At 36.5% G+C, this 14,120-nt stretch overlaps 1 protein-coding gene across 1 annotated transcript in view; it reads right to left on the reverse strand.

Annotated features, from left to right (window-relative positions):
* Positions 1–1,665: 1,665 nt before the first annotated feature.
* slc35f1.L (solute carrier family 35 member F1 L homeolog) overlaps positions 1,666–14,120 on the reverse strand; it is a 187,457-nt gene continuing 175,002 nt past the window's right edge. Inside the window, exons 6-8 of the mRNA XM_018263261.2 lie at positions 11,047–11,099; positions 9,907–10,061; positions 1,666–4,332 (exon numbers count right to left, since the gene is read on the reverse strand). Coding sequence (XP_018118750.1) covers positions 4,108–4,332; positions 9,907–10,061; positions 11,047–11,099 — 433 coding nt within the window. The 3' untranslated portion in view covers positions 1,666–4,107. The remainder of the gene's footprint in view (positions 4,333–9,906; positions 10,062–11,046; positions 11,100–14,120) is intronic.

Raw genomic sequence — 14,120 nt, forward strand, 5'->3', positions numbered from 1 at the left:
ATCGAACCAATCCTAATTTGTATATGCAAATTAGAGGCGGGAAAGGAAAAAGTGGAAAAAAATTAGTTTACTTCCTTGTTTTGTGACAAAAAGTCACGTAAAATCCCACAATTTGCATATGCAAATTAGGATTCAGCCGAATCCTGCTGAAAAAGGCCGAATCCTGAACCGAATCCTGGATTCGGTGCATCCCTAGTTCTAATCAAATCTAATCAACTGTTTCTGATAGAAATGTCATTGTAGGATAGTGACACGTTAAAATTGTTTAATTATGTAAAATAAATTACAGAGAAGTTATCTTGAGCAACAGTTTTCACATGAATCAGTCTTTTTGGAGACCCTGTAAATCCAGTGTGTGCAGTAAGCAGTATTCAGGGTAAACACTATATCCAATTGTCATGGATACTGTGGTGGGAAATGCCAAAAGAATACAAGGTAAAATTCTGTCCCCCATCTGTGTCTTATTCTCCCAGAATCTTTAGTTGCCATTACGCAGTCCGGAGGAATGGTGCAAGATCTAGCACTTTCCCCCTGGTCTTGCTGCGGTCTGCACAGAATATTTAAAAAAACATAGGTGTAGGGTTTGTGTTCTGTGAATAGCATTATACTGTATGAGAAATTACTCATCTATACATTTTAAATATATGCAGTGTGAAGTCATACAGTCACAATGCCCAATCGTCAATGTGATTGGCTACCTATTTGAGAGACTAGAAGAAAGAAAATTAAAGGACCGGTGACTCTAATCGCTGGCACTCTTCTTCATTAAATAGTCTTAGAGATCTTTTGTCCAGCGAATATTGGTCCAGCCCACACATCACTACGGGCCTTACAATATTTGTCTTTCTGCCCTTGAATAACATTGGCATAAAGCATAATTTTTAGTGGCCAGGCTTGTAACGTACCAGCTAGGTGATACCCCTTTGTGGCAGCCTTTACTGACTAGGTCCTGATAAGATCACAATGACACCGGCAGGCTGAACTAAGCATAGAAATGAATGAATAAGATGCCCATGGCATTACATACTGCAAATTAAGGCACACACACTTCCTCTAAATATGACCTGAATTCTGTTTTGAAAATTCAGTTGGCCAGCTTTTGACATGAGGCACTTTTTGTGGCAGTGGATAACTCATTATTTTGCACTATGCAGGACAAATTTGGATAATTAAAAATTAATGATACACTGCTCATAAATGTGTTGACATTGTTTAGATATGTAGATTTTTTTTATGGTTCAGAGAAGAGAGGCGCATGAGTCAGAATCTAAGATCCATGGCACACCAGGCTTTTTTACCTGTCACTTTCAGAGCAAACACCTGGGGGCAGATTTATCAAAGGTCGAAGCGAATTTTCGAATTTAAAAACTTTGAATTTCGCAGTCATTTTTGGTACTGCGACCATCGAATAGGCAAAATTTGACTTAGACTTCGATTTGAATTGAAAATACTTCACAAAAATGACCATTCGAAATTCGAAGTACTGTCTCTTTAAAAAACTTTGACGCCTCGCCACCTTAAACCTGCCGAATCGCTATGTTAGCCTATGGGGACCTCCTAGAACCTATAGCCAGTATTTGGCTACGTTTTGAGAAGTCGAAGGATTTTTTTGTAAAATTGTACGATCGTACAATCTTAAAAATCCTTCGACTTCGAATGTCGGACTACCCTAATCGATGGTCAAATTTCAAAGTATTTTTCACTTTGAAATTCGACCCTTGATAAATCTGCCCCCTGGTGTGCCTGGAGCTTAAGCAAGTCTCATATCATATACATCATACAAATATACATATAGGCAGTGTGAATATGGATTCAAATGTACATTGTAAGTACTATAAAAGTTAATATCTAAGAAATACTATGTATCAAAAACCAATTAAGTCTACAGTACAGCAAACACAATTTAATAAAACAAAATAGACTAAAAAATGTACATAAAAGGCTAAACTAAAATAACACTTGGGAGCACCTAAAAACATACAAATGTGAGCCATAAAAAAAAGGCAAAAAAGCAAATGTTGGTAAAAAAAAAGAAGTAAAACATATTAATGATGGTTTGTTGGCAATACTGTATATATAGCAGGTGTAGATTCACTGCCTACAAGTATAAAAATATAAGGAATGTATTATGGGTGGATAATCTACCACAGCTTATTTTGTCCCTGAGTACTGCTTAAAGCAAGGATAAGGAGCATTCAATTGTCCAGGCAGCTAATGCAGAATGTTAACTCCTGTCATTTGTTGTTGGAAGGTTTCTGGGAGTTGTTTTTCTTTAGCAGGTGGAGAATCACAGCTTGTCTATCCATGACTTAATGCTTACTCATTTTGCTCACAGTAAAATAAGTAATAAGATTGCTTGCAAACATTCTGGCACTGTTAGATGATTTCTACTTTCACAGTTGAAACACAATCCTCTCTACAAAAGCAAACAGTGCCCTTGTACGATCAAGAGTAATTGTATGAACTGTAAGATTTCTCTACTTAAAAAAACAGGTTGCCATACGTTGGCAAGTTTACATTGTCATTCTGTTTTCCAGAAATAGGGCTAATAATTTTTTTACCCCAGATCCTATGTATTTATAACCCTGCAATAAGTTTTAGGATAATTTACAACTCAGAACAGCCACCACTGGACACCTGTTTGAATTAAACCAACCACATTCTGGAGTGTTACAGGTTAGAACATTCCTACTGGATCTCAGTCACCCATAAATAGTAAGGGCAGAATGTTTGTGATGATCAACTGACTGACCCAAGGATGAGTACTTATAGATAGCGCTGAAGCTCTTTAATAGCTTTAAATGCTATGTAGCTTGATAGTCTCAAGGAATGCCTCCAGTCTAGAACGATAAAATAAAATACTATCAATAATGAGACCAACTGCTGTCTTTGGTGTAGGAAACTCATATTTTAAAAGGAACCTACCATTCTTTAATTTTCACCTTTGTGGTTTTTAATTTAATTTAATTATTTGTACCCTTAAAAAACACTGTAGACAAACTCAGGTTACAATAGCACAGTGAACTAATACTATAGACATGTTGTAGTGGAAGGATTTTAAGACAAATAAAACCACAAAAAGGTGAACTATTTGGAGGCAGGCAGTGCAGTCAATACGGACATGAAACGTACTGAACATCTAAGCAACGATTGCGTGGTTATCTGTAAGACTACACTGTGAGACACATGTATGATTATATAGGAACCAAATAGATGCACACGGCTTGTGAAGTACAACCAACATGGTATTCTAATATGCTGTTTGTGGTTGTGGAAAGCAGTTCACTAGAAACAGTTATGTAATATACCATATACTGGCATTGCAGATATTTTCTGCATATTGTTATCATAGCACCACCATATGGATCAGTAGAACTCTCAGTCAATGCTTCAGCTGCTTTAAAAAATTAGACAGGAAAAATAATCTACTCAGCCAATGGAATTCAGATTAAAAAAAACACATCATTGCAAAACAAAATTGGTTAAATGAATTTTTAGACAAAGATTTCTGTATGTCTTTACTGCAAAGCTTGGGTAGCTGGCAGTAACACTATAGGAATGTCTTTTATTTTTGTAGAGATGAGCTTTCCATCTGGTAGGCTTCAGGCTGACTCAAAGGCAGAGAGACTTGCCCCAGCCTCCCTCCTGCTTTTAGTAAAGATATTGTCTGTTTTCTTCATCCCGTTAGCTGACTATCAAAGAAGATGGACAACACTCATATAGATAAGTAACAAGTAGGCAACCATGTGATGATGTAATTCAAGGACTGTGACAATGCATTTTGTATATTTGAATATCCAAAAAAATAACTTGGCAAGATATCACATGATGACATGTGCAAAAGTAAACTTTGAGGTAATATCACCTATTTTTCTCTTTTTTTTTATTAACCCTCAATGTGTGTTCCCTCACATTTGAATACATAGAGCTTTTCAGATATAAAAAAAAGCTTATATTCCTGGCATCCTTCCCAAATGTTTCTGTGATGTTATTTTTTAAGTCCCTTCAGGTAGCTGAACCTGATATATACCTTTCTCTATGCACAATACAGAGATAATGGACAAACAGATGCCACTGAATCTTCAGTGGGTGGACTAATGCTTGGCTTTAGGCAACTCTCACGCGTGGTTCCTCTTCTGTTTCTTGGCTTAAACTGGTGTAAGTTACTGAAGGCTCCTGCTGTCCACTAGAAGGCAATTCAACCACTGGCCCAGATGGGTTACGGAACTGCTTGTACACTCTGGGGTCCTGGGCGATGTACGTATTGGTGGAGAAATAGAAGAGAAGCCCAAGCAGGATTGTGAAGAAGGAGAGAAGATATAGGCCTGAAAACTGAACAAACATTTGCATTTAATATTTAATAAAGCATATTGGTTTCTCTAAGTTAAAGTTTTGTGTGTGACTTACAATCGTCTCTTGCACTGAATACATCTATCATAATCAACAGTATATATATATATATATATATATATATATATATATATATATATATATATATATATATATATATATATACATACACTGTAAAATGAAAATGTAAAATGAGGGAAAACTTAAAATCATGGCGGTTCTACTGTAAAACTTTTTGTGGTAAAATGTTTGTTGCATGATGATTTAAAGAGGTTGTTCACCATTGACTTTTAGTATGGTGTAGAAAACGATATTCTGAGAAAATTTCAAATTGGTTTTCATTTTTTATTATTTGTGATTTTGGAGTTATTTAGCTTTTTATTCAGCAGCTATCCCTTTTGCAATTTCAGCAATCTGGTTGCTAGCGTCCAAATTACCCTAACAACCAGGCATTGATTTTAACAAGAGACTGGAATATGAATAAGAGAGGGCCTGAATAGAGAGATGAGTAATAAAAAGTAGCAATAACAATGCTTTTGTAGCCTTACAGAGCATTTGTTTTTTAGATGGAGTCGGTGACCCCCATTTGAGAGCTGGAAAGAGTCAGAAGCAGAATGCAATTAATTAAAAAACTATACAAAAAAGGAAGACCAATTGAAAAGTTGCTTAGAATTGGCCATTCTATAACATACTAAAAGTTAACTTGAAGGTGAACCACCCCTTTAATAAACTGCTACATTTTTGGCATAATTCTATCTATACCATGCTTTAGCTTGTGTAATGTTACATAGATAATTTAGGCTAAAAGAAACTTGATACATGAAGTCCAACTCTTCATTGAGCCATGAAATAAGCCTTGCTACAACATATTACATTTTTGTTGTAGCAGGCAAGTGCTTTATTGGCCTTGACATTTACCCTGAACTGTCAAGTCTAATTGGAACATGAAGACAGTCCGAAAAGACATTATTGTTAGCGGTACATGCTAATTGATGAAGGGGAGTAATTTTCTTTTTAGAAGAACTGCCTGAGATGGTCATGGTGCCTTCCAAAAGTGACAGAAAAACCGCTGTGCCACCCCTCCCTCCTTGTAAACTTTTAGCTATAGCAGTCACAGCAAAAAGAATAAATGCACTGAATCACAGCACCTTTAGAACATTAAGGGACATATTTATCATGTTGTTTACACGGAATTTGACGAAAAAAAATGTGTAAAAAGCTGTGTAAAACAAATGGCAAAATTATCAAGGTGTGTGTAATTTTACACCATGTGAATGCTAGATTTACCGCCGTTATTTTACATTGCTGGGCCCAGATTGTGGGAAGGCTTTAAAGGCTTAGGGCCTAGGGCACCAAGATTTTAGGGACGGCATGCCTCCCAGCTACTACTACATTTTTTGAGAAGCACTGGGGATATGACAGCTGTTTAAATCTCCTGCACACCTAATACCTGTGGCGGGAATTCACAAGGATCAGTAGCAGGACTCTCTGGTCTAGGGGTGCCCAAATCATAAATCCAGCCCTGTACACAGCAAAGCCTGTCAATGTGTGGTGTATTGTCCCGCTGTTTTTTACACAGCATAATAAATATGCCCCTTAGATTCAGCAAAATATAAAATCATTGGCCAAAGCCAGCATGAACTTTTAGGGGCATATTTATAAAGATATGGCAATTTCTCCAATTAAGGCAGCAGAGACCAATTTCCCCTCCTGCTACGCTCTACTAAAGTCTAAAATAGAATAATGTTAGAAATGCTGTATTTTGTATACTAAATATAAACATGAACTTACTGCACCAGAAGCCTAATTAAATAAATGATTTATGCTTTTAAAGTTGATGCAGGGGGCTGTCATCTTGTAACTTTGTTAACCTTGCAATACCAAGACTACGCACATGCTCAGTGTGGTCTGGGCTTCCGTTGGGAGGTTAAGCTTAGGGATCGTCATAAATGATCAAAACATCACAAGTCAAATAATATCTTCCATAGAAGCCAGCCAGACTGATTAATAATCAGAATATGCAGACTGCACAGGGTCTGTGGATACAAATCTACACATTTGTTACAGGGAAACAAACAAAGCTGCTCGAGTTCTGGAAAGTAAGGTGGGGGGGCTCCCCCTTGGAGATAGGTTTCTTTTTCATTAAAGAAAGTAAAAATGGGATTTTATTTGTTTGCCTTTACATCCCCTTTAAGGGTCAGATTCACCAACGGTCGAGATGTGTTTTCTTGAAAAATATGAGTTTTTTGAAGGTAGCTTTCAGGCAAAAACTCGGATTTTCGGGTTAAAAAAACAGGTTTAAAATAAACTCACATTTTCTGGGTTTTTATAAAAATAACTTGAATTTTTTGAGATGTATTGTACACCGAAGCTGGAATTAACCTAAATCTGAAAATATTCCAGCTAAAACCTGCCACGTTCATGTAGAATCATTTAAAGATATTAATAGCCTTCATGATGTTGAGTTTTTTTTGGTAGGTTTCGGTTGAAAATATAGATCAATTCTATCGATTCAATATTTTTCCGTGGAAAACTCAATTGATTTGACTTTTTGGGTTGTTCATCCCTAATTCACTGATTCAAGTTTTTTCCATTCAGTCTATTCTTCAATCAGAAAATACGTGTATTACAGTTGTGAGCTTGTTTGAGGTATAAAAAAAACCTCACAAACCTCTAACATTCGACCTTTGATAAATAACTCGATTAGTCTTAAAGGAGAAGGAAAGTACCCAATGCAGACAGATCAGTAGACAGATCTGCAATAAGGAATTGCTTGTATGGAATGCTTAAATGTTGTCTCCTATAAGTAGGAGCTGGTCTGCAAGTTAGATGACCTCAGGGTGGAACGGAAGGCCTGGCTTATATCTCAGTTTTTTAAACCAAACCCCTCCAGTCTCATAATGTTTTAGCATACTTTGTGCAAGGCTTGATTGCTGGGAAGAAGAGCTTGGAACCCCGATTTTTTTAAAAGTACTCTAGAAAACCTTTACACTATAATTAATAAGGCAATTTGTTCCTCCTGTTGGTGTGTCGGGGAAACCACCATGTTAAGCATGCTCTGATTTCAAGCCTTAGAGTGGATTTTGTGCTTAAAAGCCAAATTATTGTCAAAGCTCCCAAAGTGAACTTTTCTAATATACTAATCACATTGCCTTTTGGCAGCAATACATCCAACGCATTCTTTAAAGCAATTACTGCATATCACACACTGCATGAGGATTAAGTGCCACAAAAGATCCTTGTTGGGAAAATGCTTTTTAAGCAGAGTTTTAGTTGAACCAAACTGTGAACCCTACTGATCATTTTATATCATAACTCCACAATATCACTAAAAAAGAATAAGAGCCTTTATCCTTGTGATGAATAGGTTTCCTAGATGCTTTTGTACTTGGCAGTCGACCACCTTGCTGTAGAAAACACTGATTATATTTCTGAACAAGATCATTTTCTTTTCTTAGCCTCAATGCATGTATGCTAATTTTCTTTATATATTTTTATACTTATCTTTTCCCACAATTACACAATTAAGCAAGAAATTGTCATTTTGCATTAATTAAAATGGAATAAACCTTCCCTTTGCCCAAGACTAGAGCCATTTTATAGGTACACTATAAGTTGTTACAAGAAATGGGAAGAACTAAAAGCCCTCTATTCATCTAATTTGGGAGTAAAATCTGAGTTGTATATAACTCAAACGCTAGGCATATAAAATGTTGTCTCATATCAAAATGCTTCTAGATAAGAGTATTTCTTGTTGTTTCTATATTGCCAAGTTATGTTTTGCAACATGCATTAATTAATTGTCTTTCCCCTTTGTTGCCTTTTAAATATTTGGCTTTCAAAATGTTGATTTCTAAATGGCAAGTCATACAGTGCCTGTATGATCTCCTCCTTCCATTGATTCTTGCTCATATAATAAGACTGAACAATTATACCCAATGATTTACATGTAAAGGTAAAATAAAGCCAAAGCAATGGTATGTATACATTCTCAATAAATAGGCTACAATTCCTTTTGAAAAACTTCTATTTCCTACTTTATTTCTTTAAGGGGGTTGAGTAAATTTGAGTAAATTTTATAGGGGCTACCAAATAGCCAATCACAGCCCTTAATTGGCATCCCCAGGAAATTTTTCATGCATGTGTTGCTCCCGAACTCTCTTTATATTTGAATGTGGCTCTCAAGTATAAAAGGTTGGGGACCCCTGATGTAGAGAGTCATATTCTGAGACCGTTTGCAATTGTTTTTTATTTGTTATTATTTGTGGTTTTTGAGTTTTTATTTTTGTCCGGCAGCTCTCCAGAAGGAAAAATAATTAAAAAACTATAACAAATACATAATGAAGACCAATGAAAAATTTGCTTAGAATTGGCCATTCTGTAATACTAAAAATATACTAAAATTTAACATAAAGGTGAACCACAGCTTTAAGACCTTTACCTGACGTGACCTTAGCATGCTTTACCAATTCCAAACTTCTAATTCAACCGTCTGCAAGACCTGATAACAATACAAACCAAGCAGCTCCCTAATTAGAAATGCATGGCTGTTCTGCAGGGATGTAATTACTTTATTATGCCAAATAAAGACTAGTTCCTGATATGGAAGTCCATGGTCCCTTCCCTCAATAACTGGAACGTGGAAAAAAACGTATCAATGGCCATCAAAGGCAAGATAGCTGGATCATCTGATTGTGTCTCAGAACTCCTTTCTAACCGAGTAATAACCTTTTCAATATATAAGTCTAAGGACACCTTCAACAGTTGAAGTCTATAGGATTTATTTACATCCTCAGAAGCAGTGGGCACTTTTCCCCCTTCTTTAAACATTTGTTATTTTTATTTGTTTTGTTTACAAACAAAAAAATCAATTAATTAACAACTTTTTGAGAAAAGAAGTCTCCATTTTATGGAGAGACTACAACTGACCTCAGTATCTGAGAAAAAATACATCTGCCAAAAGAGTTTTAGGCCCTGCAAAGGGATGCAGATACCACATTTCTAACTTACCAAACATGCAGACACATGGGCGCACGTTTATTATTGAGCTTAAGCCCTCAGTTTATGCACCCGCATATAACTATATTATTAACAAATGTGTCTAACAGTCAGTAATTCTGGGGTTTCCTTAGGCATATAGTGGATTGCAGGTCAGATCTGCCAATTATCACACCCTGGTATCTGTATTTCCACTAACACTGTGATAAAGAAATAGTGTAGCACACTTAGCCTAGGAAACACACTTAACCTAGGAAAACTAAGTTAGAGTTAAAAATAGACAAAGAATATCAACCTGCAGCAGTGCACTTAATAGCACCGGAATAAAAAAAAAAGTATGATGTTTCCATTTATGTCACTTTTCCATACATGAATATCACTGTTTTCGCAGTACACTGTCTCTTAGCTAAGGGTGAAATGAAGAAGCCATTAACTTGACAAACGCCAGCAGTTTCCTTTTATGTATCTGCACTAACAGTATCCACGGATGACAAATTTGAAAAGACAGTGTACCCATTTCCAGTCAAGACAAATGAAAGTAAAAATAAAAGGGCTTACCTTATAATGGAACAAGAAGAGGCCGCAGAAAAAAGTGTAGAGTTCTGCTGTTAACATAGAAAGGTTGATTGCCGTGGCACTTGTTTTTTTGATAACCACAGGCATGAAGCTATAGAGGCCAAAAATGCAGGCAGTGAAGCCGACATAGAGTAATCCTTTAGAAAGAAAATGTTTTCATTTTAAAAAGTATATGGCAATCTCTTATCATTAACAGTATCATTATAAAACATATAGGACATATAGGTTGTAAGCTCTTACAGTCAGGGCCCTAAATGATACAACAACTTAAGTCAGGGCCCTCTGACATCTATTCTTGTGTTAATACTTGTTCCATCTAATACATGGCCAGCATTGCCACAGATACTACATAGCTACAACAATTATTATTGTAATGTGGGAGTGTAGTTGGTGTGGTGATGTGGGTCAGGCATATAATCCAATGATATATACAAGATATACTAAAACCATTAAGAATATGCTTCAAGTGTCGCACAGGCCCTCAGGGATACCAGGAAACTCCCAGTGGGCCCTCCTGCTCAGCCAACCATTTGCTTTTTGTGCCCATACCGGTGGGCCCCTGGTATCCCATTCTGACACTGCATCCTATTGCACCCTATAACCTTCTCCCTAACTGGCGGCTCAGAACTAAGATGCAATATCTCTGAAAATAGCAAATGTAGATAATGTCTATGAAGACTCAGGAAGGGCTTATATACAAATGCTGAATAAATGTTGATGTGCACTTAATTGGGTGTCCATTTTAGCAATTTTAAATAAGCCATTTAGTTTCCCATTAATACATTAGCATTTTTGTTTACCCAAATAATTGGCTTTAGGCAATTTTATTTCATAGGAATTTGAGCTCCATGTTTCCTTCATTGTTTGTTTTTATTGTTTTAATGAGCATAAGGCTGTTATGATTATCTGAAAGAAAAACCGTTATCCTTTGTGATTTCATTGCCACATTGATCTTTTCTGGTGCTCTTCTGTGCTAGAGATAATAGTCCAATAAATGTTAAATAAGCCAGTAGGTGGAGAGCTAAATTAAGAACTGTTATGAAGCAGCTCTGGATGTGACAGATCCTCTTTGCTTACTGTTTAGAACAGCTTTATTTACGTCAAGCTTGAAATAAGCCTTACCTATTTGCCAGTCCCATGGTACCTTTAACAGCTCCTTGTGTTCCATTATTGCTCTGCAAGGGAAGGATGGGGAATTAACAAACTGAACTTACAGGACATGAAATCTGAAAGTAATAAAAATGGATAGAATTCATAAAATAACTGTCAATTTTCTTCTCAAGCACAAAGAGGATTGGGCTGCTGAGAATTAGGTATAAAACCATAATTTTCTTAAAGGGGTACTGTTACTGATATAAAAAAAAAACACCCAGACTGTAGTGGATGCTTAATAAATCCTTTTTTACAAACAGATTTTTTTATTTTATTATTTCTTTAGTTTCTTTAATTTCTGTTTCAGCCAGATGTGCACCTACAGTTCTGCCACCCCAATACAGTGCCCAAGACAATATGCACTTTGAATTTAACAGCAGATAAAAAGCATTGCCCTATCCACTCCATATTTCTTCATTAATAACAAGCTTGTATCACTTTTCTAAGATGACTTCCACACACTTGATGTGTCTACATTCTTATCTACTGCCTCATAATACACTTTGGGACAGGATTACAGAAAAGACAAGCAAGGCAAGAAGAAAAGCCCCCCCCCATTTTACCTTTACCCGCAAGAAGTCCCTATTATTTACATTATCAAAAATCTCCCAAGGGCTTTCTCTCTACAATTGCCTCACTGCCCTCTTGTCTTAACTGGATAAAGGCATTCACTGCCTTCCTCTGATTACGTTCTCTTTCTTTTCCCCCACTTCCTCTGATTCTTTCATATTTCTCCTTCCCAGTCTGAGGTAAGGAAAAATGAGAGAGAAGTGATAAAAAGGGCATGCTGCCCTATAAGAACATATTCCCAGTTATAGACAAACCACAAATTGAGAGTTTGGAGATGGTTGAATTGGAATTTTATATACCTAAATGCTATAAATTAAATATAGAACATATAAAAATTGTGTTTTGGGCCACCACATTCAAAAGTCAAAGGACACAAGGGTTAGTTAATACTGGATGCACCGTCTGTCATTGGGTCAAGTATTAAAGTTATAATGTGATATTTATAATAATAATAATAATAGACTGATAAATAGTGTCAATCTGTGATTGTGTGTATACAGAGATCTGTTTTGTTTTATTTAAAAAAACAATGTTTAAGTAACGACCTCCATGTGCTTGTGTGCCTTTACTAACTATTACCACATACACACACATAGCAATACAACAATATTCTCAAAGTATTTTAAGAATTCTCCCAGGCATGCAGTCATTTTTCTGCAGTTATATTTGGAATTGCTTAGAATATGTACCATATGAACAGCAGAAAATAACTGAAACTTCATCATATTGGCACTCCAGGCACTGCCCTGGATAAAGCTGTACAAACTATGAGTTATTAATCCAAAAAATGCAAGTGCAGACAGTAATCTTGAGTGGACTGTACCGTATAAATGAATATCTTGCATTTTAATTTTGCTGTAATTGTGCCATATGTCATGGGACAGAGCAGTGAGCCAAATATTTTTTTAGATGCCAGCCTTTGAGATGTATAGATCTGTGAAACTCATTTAAGGGTGGTCCAGTATGAAAATTCTTTACACGTTGCACTTTCTTATAATTGTGCAGGCAAGCTTAATAAGACTCAGGTTGGTGTCTTGCATGCAATCTCAAAATAGGCCACATTGCTTTGCACCTTTTGCATGAAACAAAGGATAGATTATCTTCTTGGAATGCAATTTGCATTGCCCCTCTTGATGCTTTGTGGGCAACTCTCATAAACAACCCACAGCTGCACGCTACATTTTTTGCATGTGTTGTAAAGGGTGCGGATGGCAGAATATTCCTAAGGGCATTTTTGATTTGCTGTTTTGATTATCGGACATATGTTTGTTATTGGACAAGAAAAGCAATAGTTATAGCTCAATGAGGTTATAATATCCCTGTCCTTTTTGAGATATGCTTCAATTGTAAGCCTGTTCATAAATATAGCTGTAATATTCACTTTGCTGTAATTGTGCCATATGTCATGGTACAGGGCAGTGAGCCAAATATTTTTTAGATGCCAGCCTCTGAGATGTATAATCTGTGCAACTCATTTAAGGGTGGTCCAGTATGAAAATCCTTTACATAGTTGCACTTTCTTATAATTGTGCAGGCAAGCTTAGTAAGACTCAGGTTGGTGTCTTGCAAGCAATCCCAAGATAGGCCACATGTGTGCCCCATAATAAACAGCTACATCGCAATGATAACACCAGGGTTTGTGCTCTACATATGTGGAACCAGAATGGCTTTGCACCTTTTGCATAAAACAAAGGATAGATTATGCTCTTGGAATGCAATTTGCATTGCCCCTCCTGATGCTTTGTGGGCAAGTTGGGCAACTCTCATAAACAACCTAGAGCTGCACGCTACATTTTTTGCATGTGGTGTAAAAGGTGCGGATGGCAGAATATTTCTAAGGGCATTTTTGATTTGCTTTTTTGATATGTTTGTTATCGGACAAGAAAAGCAATTGTTATACCTCCATGAGGTTATGATATCCCTGTCCTTTTTGAGATATGCTTCAATTGTAAGCCTGTTCATAAATATAGCTGTAATATTCACTTTGTGCTGATTCTATCAAGCATCATGCTGTTTTATTTTCCTTAGAAAGGACTCCTGGCACCCATATTATTCAGGTTTATTTCACTCCTACACCTTTGTTAGGGCCCATTTTTCCGAATATAGAATGGTAATCTGTCAAAGTTTATATTCTTCTAGCCTGCGGTGTTAAGTCACCAAAGACGCTACAGGGGTATACTGAATACTGGTATTTTATTTCTGACATCAAAACAAATTCTCCCCTGCCCCTCAATCTGCTGATTGAAATGCAAAGACAACTAGAAGGTATCTACTGTATGTATAATGCTCTTTCAGAAGCAGTGTTTCACATCTCCAATTCCCAGATTCTGCCTATGGTATGAGCTTATGTGATATGCTCACATCAATACAAGCAGATCATTAGGTGGGTGGGAAATTCTGACAGATGCACCCATGTTATTGTGTGCAGATCCTGCAAATGTTGGTAAGGTGTAAGGCTTACAGTCATGAACCAC

This window comes from Xenopus laevis, chromosome 5L (assembly GCF_017654675.1).
Source record: "Xenopus laevis strain J_2021 chromosome 5L, Xenopus_laevis_v10.1, whole genome shotgun sequence".
NCBI classification, from domain to species: Eukaryota; Metazoa; Chordata; class Amphibia; order Anura; family Pipidae; genus Xenopus; species Xenopus laevis.